At 43.6% G+C, this 16,480-nt stretch overlaps 1 protein-coding gene across 1 annotated transcript in view; it reads left to right on the top strand.

Annotated features, from left to right (window-relative positions):
* The window catches only part of LOC146341792 (vomeronasal type-2 receptor 26-like), a 43,162-nt gene extending 26,883 nt beyond the window's left edge, over window positions 1–16,279 (top strand). Inside the window, exons 4-7 of the mRNA XM_084807684.1 lie at window positions 7,494–8,360; window positions 10,618–10,845; window positions 14,305–14,431; window positions 15,381–16,279. Of these exons, the coding sequence (XP_084663810.1) occupies window positions 7,494–8,360; window positions 10,618–10,845; window positions 14,305–14,431; window positions 15,381–16,279 (2,121 nt within the window). The remainder of the gene's footprint in view (window positions 1–7,493; window positions 8,361–10,617; window positions 10,846–14,304; window positions 14,432–15,380) is intronic.
* Window positions 16,280–16,480: the final 201 nt, after the last annotated feature.

The following is a 16,480-nucleotide window of genomic DNA, read 5'->3' as shown; positions in this document are numbered from 1 at the left end:
AAAGAATGTTTAAACTATCGAACAGTGGCACTTCTTTCACATGCCAGTAAGGTAATGCTCAAGATCTTGCAAGGTAGACTCCAGCAATTAATGGAACGAGAATTGCCAGATGTACAAGCTGGGTTTCGGAAAGGCAGAGGAATTAGAGACCAAATTGCCAATATCTGCTGGATAATGGAGAAAGCCAGGGAGTTTCAGAAAAACATCTGTTTCTGTTTTATTGACTATTCTAAAGCCTTTGACTGTGTGGATCATCACAAATTGTGGCAAGTTCTTGGTGGGATGGGGATACCAAGTCATCTTGTCTGCCTCCTGAGGAATCTGTATAATGACCAAGTAGCAACAGTAAGAACAGACCACGGAACAACGGACTGGTTTAAGATTGGGAAAGGAGTACAGCAGGGTTGTATACTCTCACCCTACCTATTCAACCTGTACACAGAACACATCATGCGATGTGCTGGGCTTGATGAATCCAAGGCTGGAGTTAACATCACTGGAAGAAACATTAACAAATTCTGATATGCAGATGATACCACTTTGATGGCTGAAAGTGAGGAGGAGCTGAGGAACCTTATGACGAAGGTGAAAGAAGAAAGTGCAAAAGCTGGGTTGCAGTTAAACCTCAAAAAAGCCAAGATTATGGCAACCAGTTTGATTGATAACTGGCAAATAGAGGGAGAAAACGTGGAGGCAGTGACAGACTTTGTCTTTCTAGGTGCAAAGATTACTGCAGATGCTGACTGCAGCCAGGAAATCAGAAGACGTTTACTTCTTGGGAGGACAGCAATGACAGATCTTGATAAAATAGTGAAGAGCAGAGACATCACACTGACAACAAAGGTCTGCATAGTTAAAACAATGGTATTCTCCGTAGTAACCTATGGCTGTGAGAGCTGGGCCATAAGGAAGGCTGAGCAAAGGAAGATAGATGCTTTTGAACTGTGGTGCTGGGGGAAAATTCTGAGAGTGCCTTGGACTGCAAGAAGATCAAACCAGTCCATACTCCAGGAAAGAAAGCCAGACTGCTCACTTGAGGGAAGGATATGAAAGGCAAAACTGAAGTCCTTTGGCCACATCATGAGAAGACAGGATACCCTGGAGAAGATGCTGATGCTAGGGAAAGTGGAGGCAAAAGGATGAGAGGCCGACCAAGGGCAAGGTGGATGGATGATATTCTGGAGGTGACGGACTCAACCTTCGGGAAGCTGGGGGTGGCTATGGCCCACAGGAAGTAGACCTTCCCCTGTCACCTCCAACCCAGTGCTGCACAACACCTGGGTGAGTGAGGAGGGTTGGTCTCCCAGGCAACCCTTATCCCTCTGCCGATCTGCACAACCCGTTCGTGGGACCTCAGTCATCACCTGTCACCATAAGGTGCCTCTGCATGCACACCATCCCTAATCTCTTTCTGCTTTTGCCCATCCTAGCCGCAGGAGTCACAAGCCTATTGCTTGTGAAAATCCCCCCACCTGGGCAGAAGAACTTCCCGCAGGCCCCTTTGCAGATCAAATGGAAATATGTTATACCCTACAGTAGACAGGTGGACACCATCCTGCCTGTAATGCTCCCTCCTTGTCCACAGCTAAGCCAGCTCTCTGTCCACCTCTGACGTGCTCTGCCAATGGCAGTGTCATTCTGAGCCTTCTAATCAATCCATGGGAACAGTGAGGGCCGCAATATGGCTACTTCCGACTAGGGATGGTGGAGAATTCCACCATGGATTTCAGTGAGGCCGAATACACTGGCATTCGGCCCCCCAAAATCCATGGCAGAACAGCACCCCCGTGGATTCCCCCCAGGACGAAGTTTACCTGGGGCGGATGTTCCAGACAGTGGCGGCTCTGGCGGCGGCTCCAGCGGCGGCTCCAGCGGCAGCGGAGGCTGGTCTTGTGGGTGGGATAGAAATAAATCATGGCCAGTGGGTGGGATAGAAATAAATCAATAAACTAACTTCCAGACTAGAGTAGTTCAGGGTCTGGTATCGAGGACATGGGCAAAACAAATTCCGCTCGAGGTGATCTTTTCAGATTCATGTTTTAATGGTTCCATTTAAAGTGTGTTCCCCATTTTCCTGATAGCCTGATTCCAAGATGTCAGCCTTAATTCAAAATGGAAACTAACAATATTCCTTCCCCACTTCTCCACCATCTTTTCCTGTGATACCAGGACAGGGTTTGGGAATTAAACAAAAATGGTTAAAGTTTCAGCTGATTGGAGATTATTTAATATAATATGAGTAACGTTGTAGCTTTGCTGGCACCACAAATATGTGTCTTGAATCTACACTCTTGTGCTTGTACTTAATGACAGCAATCCTATTTCTCATGACACCAGTCAAAAACAATTGATCAATATTGGGGCCAACAAAATTGCATCAGTGAGTGATAAAATTCCATTCTTTCTAGGTAAGAAACAATTGAAAATGGAACATTTCATTAGTTCCCCACACACTGTGAAAACATGGGGCACCAACCAAATGTATCATTGTCCGTGGTGTTGTCCTTTCTAGTATAAAATGCCTCAGTGTTGTATGCAGAGGGAATAATTAAAAGAAAAGTATTCCATAGGCACTGCAAGAAATATTGGGGAATGGATGAATTCACTCCATTGGTGCCAGGTTGACAACAACTATGAAGAAAAAAGGATGACACAGATGAGAGATTGACCATGTATGTTATAGTTTTAAGTCATGTTTTGTGAACTGCTCAGAATGCTTTAGCTATTGGGTGATATAAAAATGTAATATAAAAATAAATAAATAAATAAATCCCTCTTCATACTGAGATTGTGCTCATTAGCTGTGAGGTGTGTTAAGTCCAGACAATAGCTCATAGGTTCACATACTAAGTGTTCAATTTATCTTACCTCTAATCTCTCTCTCTCTCTCTCTCTCTCTCTCTCTTTCTCTCTCTCTCTCTGTGTGGTCCCCTGTGCTTTCCTAAGTAATAGGGGGTTTTGAAAAACATGTTTTCTTTCGCTCATCTGTTGCAAATGAATCCTCACTCAGCATAATATTCATGGGAGTTGATTCTGAACCCTGTAATTTACTCAGATTACTAGGACTGATCTTGATTGACTTCAGACATGGATTAGTGAAGTCAAAAGCACAGTCAGTGACACAGCCTGAATACTGGCATAAAACATCCATATGCTCTTCAGAGCTGGGAAAAGGTGTGTGGATGATGTACATGACGTTACCTCTCTGTTCTTCATCCCTTTCTTTTTATCAAAAGAATCTTGAGCCATTGGAGGAACAGTGTCAATAAGCAGACTGCTGGAAGATAATAGACTGGAAGTGGGATTTGTGTGCCAAGATGCACTTGGAGAAAGTAGAGTTATTTCCTTTGCTTCTGCTTATGCTTTGGTTGAGGCTATCTCCAGCTGCGTGTAAGCCACACATATGTACCATCACTGAGCCCTTTGATTTTCCGTTTAAGTATCATCAGACAGGAGACATAACCATTGGAGCAATTACTTCTCAGTTTGGCTTCATATCTGAAGAAATATCTTTCAGGGAAAATCCCAAAATGAGGTTTCTAGATGAATTTATGTAAGTTTTTCCTCTTCTACGATAGGCACTAGGATAGCTGATATCTGATTTGACTACATCATCCAAGCACTGGCATGTTCAGGTGACTGTCCATATATTACTAGTTCTGAAGCTAAATTTTGGTTTCATAGCAAACATCCTTCAAAACCCATATATGTATTTCTGTCAGCACCTTGGCATGTTGCTTTCTTCCATCACTTTTCCATTCCAAATAACTTTTTTTAAAAAAATCCTTCACCAATTTATTTCAGTTTTGTTTTCATTTTCCCATTTTGCACTTTCTGGCCTTCTGTGTTTGGTTCCACATAAAACCAGTTTCCCCCCACATGGATGTCAGCACTGCCATTGTACTTCCTGTACTCTATCAGTAAATGAGTATGTCTATCCCACAATGACAGTCAATCCCACCCCCCCACCCCCACCCCAAGAATGCCTCTGGAAACAATGTTACCTCTCAATATAAAAACTTCCCAAGGGTGTATTGTATCTGCTATGTACCAAAAGACAGCAAGCACTTGCTTGAAGTTCTGAGAAAACTGCTTTCTTAATATTTTGTAAGGGAAAGAAGAAAAACCTTGGCCACGTCTTCTTTAAATGTAAGACCCCGCTGACAAAGTCACTGAATCAGGAAAAAAACACACAGAAAACCTGAGAAGTATGCCAATTTGCTGATGAGCTGTAAATGGGTGTGCTACTTAAATACTGTGTGTATTTTTGCCTCTCTTTTTCTATGGCTTTGGAGAATGCAAATCTCTAATACCTATAAGAGCTATGGTGATGTATTCAGTGACATGGTCTCACAGAGGTACTTCCTGAAGAGTTGGAAGTACCTCTTTGATATAATGTGTTTTGTTGTTGTTGTTGTTGTTGTTGTTGTTCTTTAGTGCAACTCCAAAAAACTACCAGCATGTCCTGTCCTTGGTATTTGCTGTGAAGGAGATCAATGACAACCACAAGATCTTACCAAACATCAGTCTGGGCTTCCACATCTATGACAGTTATACAAACGCAATATTGACCCATCAGAACAACCTGAAACTTCTGTCCATGAGGCAAAGAAATGTCCCCAACTTCAACTGTGAGAAGCAAATGAATCTGATCGCTGTTATTGGAGGACTTGATTCTGAAATCTCACTTCATCTTGCTACAATTTTAGACATCTACAAAATTGCACAAGTACAAAAATTATTTTGTCCATGACGGTTTTCATCTGTGATATAATATATCCTTTCTACTGTCTGTTAGATCCAGACCAAGTTAATCCCACTGAAACCAACATGACAGTCGTCATGACTAACTTTAATTTGATTGAATTCAATGCGAACCACAGAAAGCCAACTTAATCTGGATCCCCCCCTATGGATTTGGTCAAGACTTAGTCATGTTTAGAATCAACTGAAAGGAAGGAAATATTAATTAAAATCAAGATGACTGTGGAAGTCGTACTTTAAAAGTCCAGTTGATTTTGATCAATCTACTTTCTACATGAATAAGTCTAGATCGAACCAGACTTTCCCTTTTTATCCATTTTTTTGTAATGAGTAAATACAGGAGAGAGGTTCTTGAGATAAAAGAAACAGGCCTTGAACATTCTTTCAGAAAAGACCTGAGCTGAGGAAAACAGTCTTATGTTTCCTTCACAGTATACATGTGGGGCAGCTGGCCGGTGGGCTTTTATTCCTGGTTGCAGCAATCCATATGAAATAATCACTATGATGTGTCAGAGCAGTGCTGTGCTCAGAGACAATACAGGTGTGTATCTCATCTATTTCTTATCCATCCAACTAGATAGCTGCATATCTCTTTCTGATCAGGATGTTTAGCCTAAAGCAAGAATGGAGTACCCAAAGTTAAACCACTGACATTTTAAAGAATGTCACCTGTTACCTTTGAAAAAAACTAGCAAGAGCATGTAAGAAAAAATGGGGAAACAATACACCATAAATAAATTTTTATTTTGGTATTTCCCACTGCACTTTCATCTCAACATAAATTTAGGATAAATCACTATATTTTAGTACATCATTCTGCAGTTCGTTGCTACAGACTTTAAATTAAGATTTCCAACTTTAGCAGGGAAATATCTTTTTTATTAAAAAAAGATTTATTAAAAATCTTTTTTTTTGGGGGGGGGGGAAATCCCTCAGAGACCAATCCATACAAACCATCCTCAATTGTTAAAATTATTAAAAAATGTAACATAAGCATTGAGAACTTGTAAGCTCTAACTCATGAGCGTTCCAACTGGAGGTCAGCCTACATTAAAGGCGCGATGGACTTTGAAGAAGCACGAGTGCAGGGAGAAAGGGAGAAACAAGCTCAGCGGAAGGCACGTCAAGCAAACCATCACCGTGACCGCCTCCCACCTGGAAACCTCTGTCCTCACTGTGAGAGGCTGTGTAGATCCAGAATCGGCCTTTACAGCCACCTGCAGACCCACTGCTAGAGAGTAATGTGTTGATTGAAGTATCTTCTATGAATCTGTCTAATCCCTTTAAAGAGTTATCTATATAGACTCCATCTTTGGAAGACAATCTTACTTGGTCACAAGTGATCGCCATGTTGAGATCAACATCTTCCTTTATTGGGAAGGGGAAAAAATCTGCACACTCAGTCATTCACTTAACAGAAAGCAGAACTGAAGTTTACAATTTTCCTTAGAAGCATTAGCTAGTGAAACCCATTCAGAAGCCTCCCTGCAGCTATTTTTGAAACAGGGATGACTGGCCAAACCGCAGCATCTACGCTGCCTCCCAAGCCATAGTACACGTTCTCCCAAATATTCCCATCCAGACCTGAAATGCCTCCTATAAGTCTGGATTGGATGCAGGATCCCCAAAGAAGGGTGCAGCTCTGCTTATGTTCTTAGATTTTGCTATTCCCTATTCTTCATGCCCACTTTGATAATTTTACGAAGTTGTGCATTCTTATTAATGGTTGGGATCTCCAAAACCACTTCCTTCAAACATCTTAAGTGTAACCCTTCTATCTACTTCACTGGCATGTTTCTTGTGTTAGCCAAGTTCCCAGCTTTTGAAAAATTTCCATTGGTCTTACTGGAAAATACCCTCTGCAGTTAGCATTTGTTGTTTCTTCAATCTGTGGGTTTAGAAAGCCCTCCTGTCTACTAGCTGTTGTGGCTTTTTTTGTTCTTTTAATCATACCTTTATTCTACTTCCTCTATGTTCAGTTGTTGAGCTCTGTTTAAAATGTGTTGGGAGGATATTTTCCAACCCCTCATGGTCATTCTTCCAGTGTGCCAACTCTAAACTGCCGGACACTTCAAAATATTTCCTAAATACCTTGCTACCGGTAAATGACTAATTCTTCTTGCTGGTGTTAAGTTCATCCCCTAGCTTAACCCTTAACATTAGCAGGGGAAGGCTTTAAACATTTGCATTTTTATTAGCTGCATTTTCCCAGTATATGATAGACTCCAATCACTGTATCTGTTTATCCCTTCAATTGTGTTTCTGTAGCAGCCATATCGGGGGTCAGGCTAAGTAGCCTCATGCAGCCTCATGCTTCATGTTCTTGCTGAGCTCTTGCTCTCTGAAATATATGTTTGTAAGATGACGAGACACAGGAATTTCTTATCTTGTCAACAAAGGCTAAGGTCATAGAATTGTATATCTTGTTCTCTTCTGTTCTCTGCTTATCATGGCTACCCTATAACCCATTTCTTGTATTATAAACAATGGTGCTAGGAGAAGAAATGTTGAGGACTGCAACCCCACATGGGAGGGAGAGGAGGAGCCGTTTCCTATGTGTCACAATATCTATAAAAACAATGTGCTGATGTAAATCAGGGCTTCTGGCTCTTTGGAAATGATTCCAGCCTTAAGCCCGCGCGTTAAATAAAGAAACTCTTTTTCCTTCACTCCGTGGTCTCTCTGACTCTGAGTTCTGCAACATTTCCTTTCCTTTTTTTTTTGCTTAGATTGCCAATTGTGTGTTTGCTCCAATGATGCATACTAAAGAGTATCTCCCCTCCTTCTACCGGATGGTCCCCAATGAAGCATATCAGTATGAAGGGATTATCCAGCTACTCCTGCATTTCCAGTGGACATGGGTTGGGATCATTGCAGCGGATGATGACAATGGAGAAAGGTTTATACAGACCTTTATGGCAAAGTTTTCCCAACATGGAATTTGTACAGCACTGAATGAAAAAATCCCAGCCTTATTTCAAACTGAGGAGACATTGCAATATGTTGAACCTGTGAAAGCCAAGGCCACTGCACTCGTCAACTTCAACGTCAATGTGTATGTAGTAAATACAGAGCCTCAGACTACAGCAGGTTTGACACTGTTGATATATTGTTATGCACTGGCAGAAGATGTTGCTGAGACTTCTGTAGCTAAAGTATGGATTATGACAGCCCAGTGGGATTTTTCATTGGAGACCACACACAAGGGTTTTGATATCCAACTCTTCCATGGTGCCTTGTCTTTTGCAGTTCACTCAAAAGAAGTACCAGGGTTTCCAACATTTCTTGAAAGCTTACACCCTAATTCACCAAAAGGGGATGATTTTCTCAGGATCTTCTGGGAAAGTGCATTCAGCTGCTTATATTCCGATTCTAGTGAGGACATGGGGGGTAATGAGAAATGCACTGGTCAAGAGGACTTGAGGAGCCTCCCTGCAACTTTTTTTGAAACAAGCATGACTGGCCAAAGCTACAGTATCTACAATGCGGTCCAAGCCATAGCTCATGTTGTGCATAAGATGTTCTCACCCAAGACCAAATTTGGAGCAATGGTTAAAAAAATGAGACTAGTGCCTCCAAATCTGCAACCTTGGCAGGTGTTATTATACTTGCAAATTACCTCTCTTTTCTATTCTAGTCTAATGTGTGATAAAATGTGATTCAGAGCATAAATGACCCCCCCATCTGCATACAACATTCATTTTTCCTTAATGATTTGTTTCTCTTCTATGTTCAAGTGCTGTATCTTTACAACCAAGAGAGGGAACTAATCAAGTCCTCACATCAAACTACTCTCTTCCTACACAGCCCTCTTCATACAGACCCCTTAGAGGTGTGTTGCCTTCAAACATCACATCAGCATTTTGGGTCCCTTGAAATACGCAGGAGGACTGGCTGTTGCAGCAATTTTCCATTTCAATATCTATCCCCTGAAAAGTAGGGCATTTAGTGGAAATGAGAGGAATCTTTACCCTATTCAATCACTCTTCTCTCCCCAACCCTGCAATCACCATTGTGTGAGGGGAGCATGTTCCTTCATGTCCCTGTAGCCTGTTCCACAGCCATCCATAGATTGAAGGCTGAACCTTTGCAGAATGGAGCATTGACTAGTTATATAGGCTGCCTTGCATGAAGGAGAAGCCTCAGCCTCCAGGCTTCTAAACCACATGGGTATCATAAATCCCACGTTCAGATGCTCTACCCTCCAACATGTGGAGAGCCTTGTGGCTGCTGATCAAGACAAGCTGCAGCAGGGAGGCCAATGCTTTCATCCTCACACAATGTGAAGCATGGAGGGGTGGAGAGAATGAGAACTTGCTCTTTCCCATCACCCTGCCTAGAAAATGAAGGGCACTTTGCAGAATTTCCTCTGGATACTTATCATAGGTTTTTGTGTGTTTTTAAAAATTATTTCAGGCTGCATTTTCTGACCAACAATGCCCTGAAACACTATGTCCAGGGCATTGTGGAGGACGCAACATTGTGGCCAGCCTGCTCCTACAATTGCTGCAACCTCCAATTGTAGGAGTTATGGCAGCACAAACAACAGCTACACCCTGAAGAAAGAAGCCGTGCTGCTACTGCAAATTGAGGTTCACATTTTCCAACACTAGCCTTGTTCTGTCCCACTTCCACAACTCACTATTTTATTTCCAGGAAGATTCATACGTATTTCCTTTCGCCTTTGTTATTCTAAATGTGGACATTTTTAACAACTTTTTTAATTGTGCAATCTTTTTTGAGCACTTCTCATTGTTTTTGTGAAATGGCTCATACATTCTGAAAGCACAGGTTTCCAGTTGCAAATTACATTCATGCTGACACCCAGTTCCTGGAGGTAACAACTGGGTAATCTTAGATTAATCTGTGAACTCAAACAATTTCTCACCCATTTCTGAGCTTAATCATAGGCACCCTGTGCCAAATCTTCCTTAGCCATTCATTACCATTTGGAGATTGTGTTGTTTCTAGTATGTAGCATTCAGAGGATTTCGTATAAGCACAGCAATTCAAAGATAATTTCATAATTTTTTCTAAGAAATATATATTTCCTTTATCATTGCCTTACAAAAGTATCGAATGGGTCCAAAGTAATCTCTGTCCTCTGTCTCAAAGTACTTTCATTGTCATTTTTTTTTTCTTGAGGAAGCACATTCCATCATGTGGAGGCAACAAAGGTGAATGCCCTTTCATACATTCCTGAAAAATGGGTGGTTGTGAGTAAAGGCACTGTCAAAACGGATTACCATGTTCATTGATACAGTAATTTGTTGGTATTGTCTTATACAAGCAATCGTATCCGTTGAATTGTTCTTGAAGTAGCACCTTCCATAATGAGAGATAAACCCTGCCATGCATGCCTGACAAATGGGCCTCTGCAGGTGTAGGCTCCCTTGAAAGCACCCCTGCATTTCCATTGATAAATTATCTTTTTTTTTTTTTAAGGCAACATCATCACTTGAATAATATGAGCATTACACACATATAGTTTCCCTCTGGCTTTCAGTAATTGCAACTAGAAAAATGCAGCCCAGTTAATTCTGAAGTTAGATCATTGGTATTTAAAGTATTGTTTGATCACATGTCTCTATGGGTCAAAAAACACACCCTTGAGTTTGAAGTTGTAGGTAGAGGCTTCATCTGTTTATTTATTTATTTTTATTTTTTTAATGCTACAGGAAGTTCAGGGCCACAGTATGGATTGGGACTCTAATGTGGGTATAGGAGGGCTTTAACACTTTGTCTCCCACAGTGGCCCCAATCCAGATCAGTCCCCATAAGCCTGTAAATTTAACTGACAGAAACTGATCAATTGATGGATGTAAAAATCTGTGTTTGCCTGTTTCACTTCAGCTTCACCCTTTGCTGAAGAGCATCCCATTTAACAACACTGTCGGGGACTTGGTGTCTCTTGATGAGAATGGTGAATTAGCAGATGGATTTGATATCATAAACTGGGTTACTTTTCCAAACCAGTCTTTTTTGCGAGTGAAAGTAGGAAAGATGGATCCGAAGGCTTTTCTGGGCAGAGTATTAAGCATAAATGATGAGGCCATCACATGGCACAACAGGTTCAATCAGGTAGGATCTGCAAACTTGCCGAAGGAATCCCATTCATGAGCCATGTGTCAGTTCCTTTGGACAGTGCTGTAAAAAAAGGTTCATCAGTGTTCTCTGCCCTCCACTAAACACAATCACAGCTCCTTATGAATTAAGTATAGGGATGGCAGAGAATTCTGCCACAGATTCCAGTGAGGCCGGATTCTTTTGAATCCGCCCCCCCGGAATCCGTGGCGGAACAGCCTCCTGTCCCCCTGCCCCCCCCGCAGAACCCACCCGGGATGGCACTTACCTGGGGCAGATGTGGCGGATTCGGCGGGGGCAGTTCCGGTGGCAGCGGCTGGTCTCCTGGCCGGCCGCAGCCGGACTGCTGCCACTCCCATTGCCATCCTTGCAGCCATGATAGGCTATGTAAGAATTTACGTAGCCTATCACGGCTACCCACCCCCAAAAAAACCCACCATATGCAAATGGCGGCGGCTACGGCCACCGCCATTTGCTTTCCCTATTTTTCGCCGATTTATCTTACGTCAATATTTTTGTAACATAAAACGGCAAAAAAAGGGGAAGGCAAATAGCATAGTGGAATGCAAATAGCACCCACTATGCTATTTGCATTCCTCTTTTTTTCACCGTTTTATCTTACATAAATATTTATGTAAGATAAATCGGCGAAAAATAGGGAACGAAAATGGCGGCCGCCATAGCCGCCGCCATTTGCGTACGCTGGTTTTTTTGGGGGGGAGGCGTTAGCTGTATTAGGCTAGGTAAAGTCTTGCGTAGGCTATCATGGCTGCCTGGCTGGATGCAAATGGCAGCCTCTACGGTGGCCGCCATTTGTGTCCGCAGCAGCCCGTCCGCGGCCGGAAATCCAGCTGCGGACGGCCCAGAGCCAGTTGTCGAGGATTCCAGGGGGGAGGACCAGATCGCCTCCCCCCTCGTCGAGGATTCCAGGGGGAGGGATGGAGTGCCTCCCCCCCACACTGTGAAAGATTCCACGAAAAGTTAAGTGAGTTTCGTACATCCCTAATTAAGTAAAACTGCTTATCTTAGAATAAAACACAACTGCACCAAGAATCTCGAAGCATAATCTGCCAACTTAACAATAACAACCAACAAAAACATTTTTCCCTGTTTCATTTTAACAGTGTTAGTTTGCCATAGACAAAGACTAACAAGTAATGCATCAGATATAAATCTAATATTGACAGAGTGTAGGAAATTTAATATATTCTTCCTTTGCGTAATGGACAAAAAATATATGTGTAAACAATTGGCAGGTTGGAGGTTTAGTCTTGATTCTTCATAATAATAAATTATTAGTTCCTTTTCCATTATCTGAGGAAAAGCTTGGTCAAACACTGCTAGGTATGTCTTTGATTTGTATATGAAATAAAATCATGCCATATTTTCTAAAAATCAGATATTTTGCCTTTGCCATAGGTAGTTCCAGTTGGCATGTACGGTTGTCAGAGAATTCCGCCATGGTTCTCAGGGAGGACGAATGCCAGTGCATTTGGCCTCCTGAAATTGGTGGCGGAATGGCCTGCCACCCCCCCGCCCCCCTGGGACGAGACTTACCTGGGGTGGAACTTCCAGGCGGCGGCAGCTCCGGTGGTGGCTCTCGTGGCGGTGCGGTGGCGGAGGCGGCCGGTCTTCCGACCGACTGCCGCCGCCGCCATTTCCAGTTAAAAAAAAAAAAAAAGACGTGATAGGCTATGTAAAGATTTACGTAGCCTATCATGGCTAGATTTTTTTTAAAAAAAACCATGATAGGCTACGTAAATGTTTACGTAGCCTATCATGTCTGACTTAAAAAAAAAAAAAAACCGCGCGTACGCAAATGGCGGTGGTGACGGCCGCCGCCATTTGCGTTCCTTATTTTGGCACGTCTTAGTCAACGTCAAGATTTACGTAGACTAAGATGGCGAAAATAAGGGGAACACAAATAGCATAGCAGATGCTATGCTATTTGCGTTCCCCTTATTTTCGCCGTCTTAGTCTACGCAAATCTTGACATTGACTAAGACGTGCCAAAATAAGGAACGCAAATGGCGGCGGCTGTGGCCGCCGCCATTTGCGTACGTGCGTTGTTGTTGTTTTTTTAAGTCAGATGTGATAGGCTACATAAACAATTACGTAGCCTATCATGGCTGACTGCAGGGACGCAAACGGTGGCGGCTACAGCCGCCGCCATTTGCGTCCCTGCTAGCCAGCAGCTGGATGTCTGGCTGCTGGTGGAGCTGGCCGGCAGCTCCGCAGAATCCCTGCGGAGTGGAGCCGGCCGGTCAGGATTCCAGGGGGGACGCGCGGACTGCCTCCCCCCCCCCAGCGAGGATTCCGGCAGGAGGGACAGAACGTCTCCCCCCCACCATCAACATAATCCGTGAACAGGTAAGTGACTTTCGTACATCCCTATTGGCATGTCAATTTTTCTGCCTAGTGAATTTGCAAGGGCTCTGTATACTAAGACTTCCATGTTAGACCATCCCATTTTTCAACTGAACAAGGCATTTTTCTTCCCCCATTGTCTCTGGATGGCGGATGATTTCCCCCAAATATACTAAGCCTTCACTCCTCACAGTACTCTTGCACATACCACAGATAGGATTACTGGGGAAATATCAGATAAATACACACATGTATTTAGGGATGTATGAATCCCTTACCTGGCTCTGTGCTGGGGCATCCGTGGTGGGGGGGAGGCACTCCGTCCCTCCCCCCGTTATCCTCCGATGCTGAGCTGCTGCGGCCGTAAATGGCAGCTGTCGTAGTAGGTGCCATTTGAGTCCTTGCAAGCAGTCATGATAGGCTATGTAAGTATTTACGTAGCCTATCACAGTAAAGGCAGCCACACAAATGGCGGCCGCTACTCCATTTGCGTGGTTGCCTTTACCATGATAGGCTATGTAAATACTTCCGTAGCCTATCATGGCAAAGAGCAGGGGCGCAAATGGAGTAGCGGAGGCCATTTGTGTCCATGCTCTTTGCCATGATATGCTGTGTAAATACTTACGTAGCCTATCACAGCTGCAAGAATGCAAATGGCAGCCGCAGCAGCCGGACACCAGCCGGAGCCGCCGCCAGAGCAGCTGCCAGAGCCGCCACCACTGCATCCACCCCAGGTAAATTCCATCCTGGGGGGATTCTGCAGTGGGGGGGAGGCCATTCCACCACGAATCTGGAATCTGTGGCAGAATTCTCTGACATCCCAACATGTATTACTTCAGAAATTAATGTTTCCCATTTGAAGTTGCTCCTTCATTCACCTGTTCCAAGGTATTCAGGAGCACTGGACTTTTGCCAAAAGATTAATTTTCCCGTGACCCAGGTAACAACTTCTTCCATTTGGTCATTCCACCTCACCAACCCTCATTAAAGGGAATCTTGGTGTTTCTTGCATAGAATACCATTCAATTCTTTCTTTCTTTTTTGGTTAAGATTGAGGGAGTATATACCTTCAGTTCTTTTCATGGATAGGTGCTGCCCATTGCCCTGTGTAATGACAAATGCCGACCAGGTTACAGCAGAAAAAAGAAGGAGGGGGAGCCATTTTGTTGCTATGATTGCACTCCATGTCCAGATGGGAAGATATCAGCCCAGAAAGGTAGGCAGAATAAGCTCTATTCAGTCATTCTCTTCTCCCACCCCACAATTACCAACTTTCAGGGGGGAGGGGCCATGAGGGTGGACCCATAGCTCTCTGGTAAAGCACATGCTTTGCATGCAGAAAATCCCCAGTTCAAATCTTGGCATCTCCAGGTAGGGAAGGAAGAGCTCCTCCCTGAAAATTTGGTGTCAGGGTAGAAACTGAGCCGATAGAACCCCAGAGCAGTTCTGATTCTGAGGAGGAACAGCAATCTGTGGGAGAGGAGTGCACTCATCTCTCACAGGCACAGCAGCTGGCAGAGATTCCTCCTGCCAGCATTCCTAAGATAGATAGTGACCCTGGCAGCGAGAGAGTGCTGGAGGGGGGCTTGCTGGCTGCTCAACACCGACGCCGAGAGCGATGATAGTTGGAAGGCATAGAAAGGAGGCGTAGTGCTCCTTTGGCACGCAAGCAACAGTTGTGTCCTGAGGACCCAAGAGAAAGAGAGAGGATCTCTTCCTAGCCCATAAGTACAGGGTCTTCCTGTGATTCTCCGTCAAAAGGGGACCAACTGCCTAACCTGGAGCATAGGCTACTCTGCTATCTTTTCCCCAGTGCTGTTCCTTGCTTAGTCACTGGTGATTAGCATCTGAAAGAGTCCTTAAGTTGTAAAAGGATAAAGCCTTGAAAAGAATCCTTTTGTCTGTGTCTTGAGTTAGCTATTGGAGTAGACTGAAAGAGGAAGCTAGGGCATTCTTGACACCTGGAGAGCCACTACCGATTATTGTCAATAATGCTTGGCTTCATGGACCAATGATGTGACTCAGCATAAGGCAGCTTGATATGTATCTATGGAAAGCAGGGATGGGCCCAATGCCGCAATGGCCTCCTCTATGTCACCATCCCCTTCCTTGAACCCCTCCTCCCATGATAGATAGATGGGAAGTGATTCTGTTCTGTTTTTCAGACATGGACGACTGCTTAAAATGCCCAGATGATCAGTATGCCAACAAGAACCGAGACCAGTGCATTCCCAAGATACTAATCTTCCTCTCTTTCACTGAACCTTTGGGGATCACCTTGGCTTTCTTGGTCTTGCTGCCTTCTCTTATTACAGCGTTGGTGCTTGGGGTCTTCATCAAGAACCGTAATACTCCCATTGTCAAAGCTAACAATCGGGGCCTCACTTACTCTCTGCTCATTTCTCTACTTCTCTGCTTCCTCTGCTCCTTGCTATTCATTGGCCAGCCTCGGAAAGTCACCTGCTATTTACGTCAAACTTCTTTTGGCATCATCTTCTCGGCGGCTGTTTCTTGTGTGTTGGCAAAAACAGTCACTGTGGTTCTTGCATTCATGGCCACCAAGCCTGGGTCCAAGATGAGGAAATGGGTGGGGAAAAAATTGGCCAACTCTATTCTTCTCGGATGCTCCTTTGTTCAAGCCAGTATTTGTGCTATATGGCTCTCTACTGCTCCTCCATTCCCAGACTTTGACATGCACTCTCTGGCTGGAGAAATCATACTGGAATGCAATGAAGGTTCTGTCACAATGTTTTATTGGGTTCTGGGGTATCTGGGACTCTTGGCTCTTGTCAGCTTTACTCTGGCTTTTCTAGCCAGAAAATTACCTGACAGTTTCAATGAAGCCAAATTCATCACTTTCAGCATGTTGCTGTTCTGCAGTGTTTGGGTGTCTTTTGTTCCAGCTTACCTGAGCACAAAAGGAAAATATATGGTGGCTGTGGAGATCTTCTCTATCTTGACCTCCAGTGCTGGTTTGCTGGGCTGTATCTTTTTTCCCAAATGCTATATAATTATCCTGAAGCCTTCCTTGAACAGCAAGGAGAAGCTAAAGAAGCGAAATTAGTAACAATGTACTGAGTTTTGGTGATTTCCCTTTATTAAATGGTAATGGTTATTTGAAAGGAAACTGATGAAAACATATTGACTGATTCACTCAGTCTTCTCCAGGCCTCTGGACTGGAAACCAAAATCACTGCAAACCAAAATCATTGCTTCAAAATTTGTTCTAGATATGGAGAGGTATATAAATATTTTAAATAACAAA

This window comes from Heloderma suspectum, chromosome 6, assembly GCF_057233095.1.
Source record: "Heloderma suspectum isolate Gila_16-S chromosome 6, 16-S_ref, whole genome shotgun sequence".
NCBI lineage: Eukaryota > Metazoa > Chordata > Lepidosauria > Squamata > Helodermatidae > Heloderma > Heloderma suspectum.
This window is presented reverse-complemented; position numbering and strand designations above follow the sequence as displayed.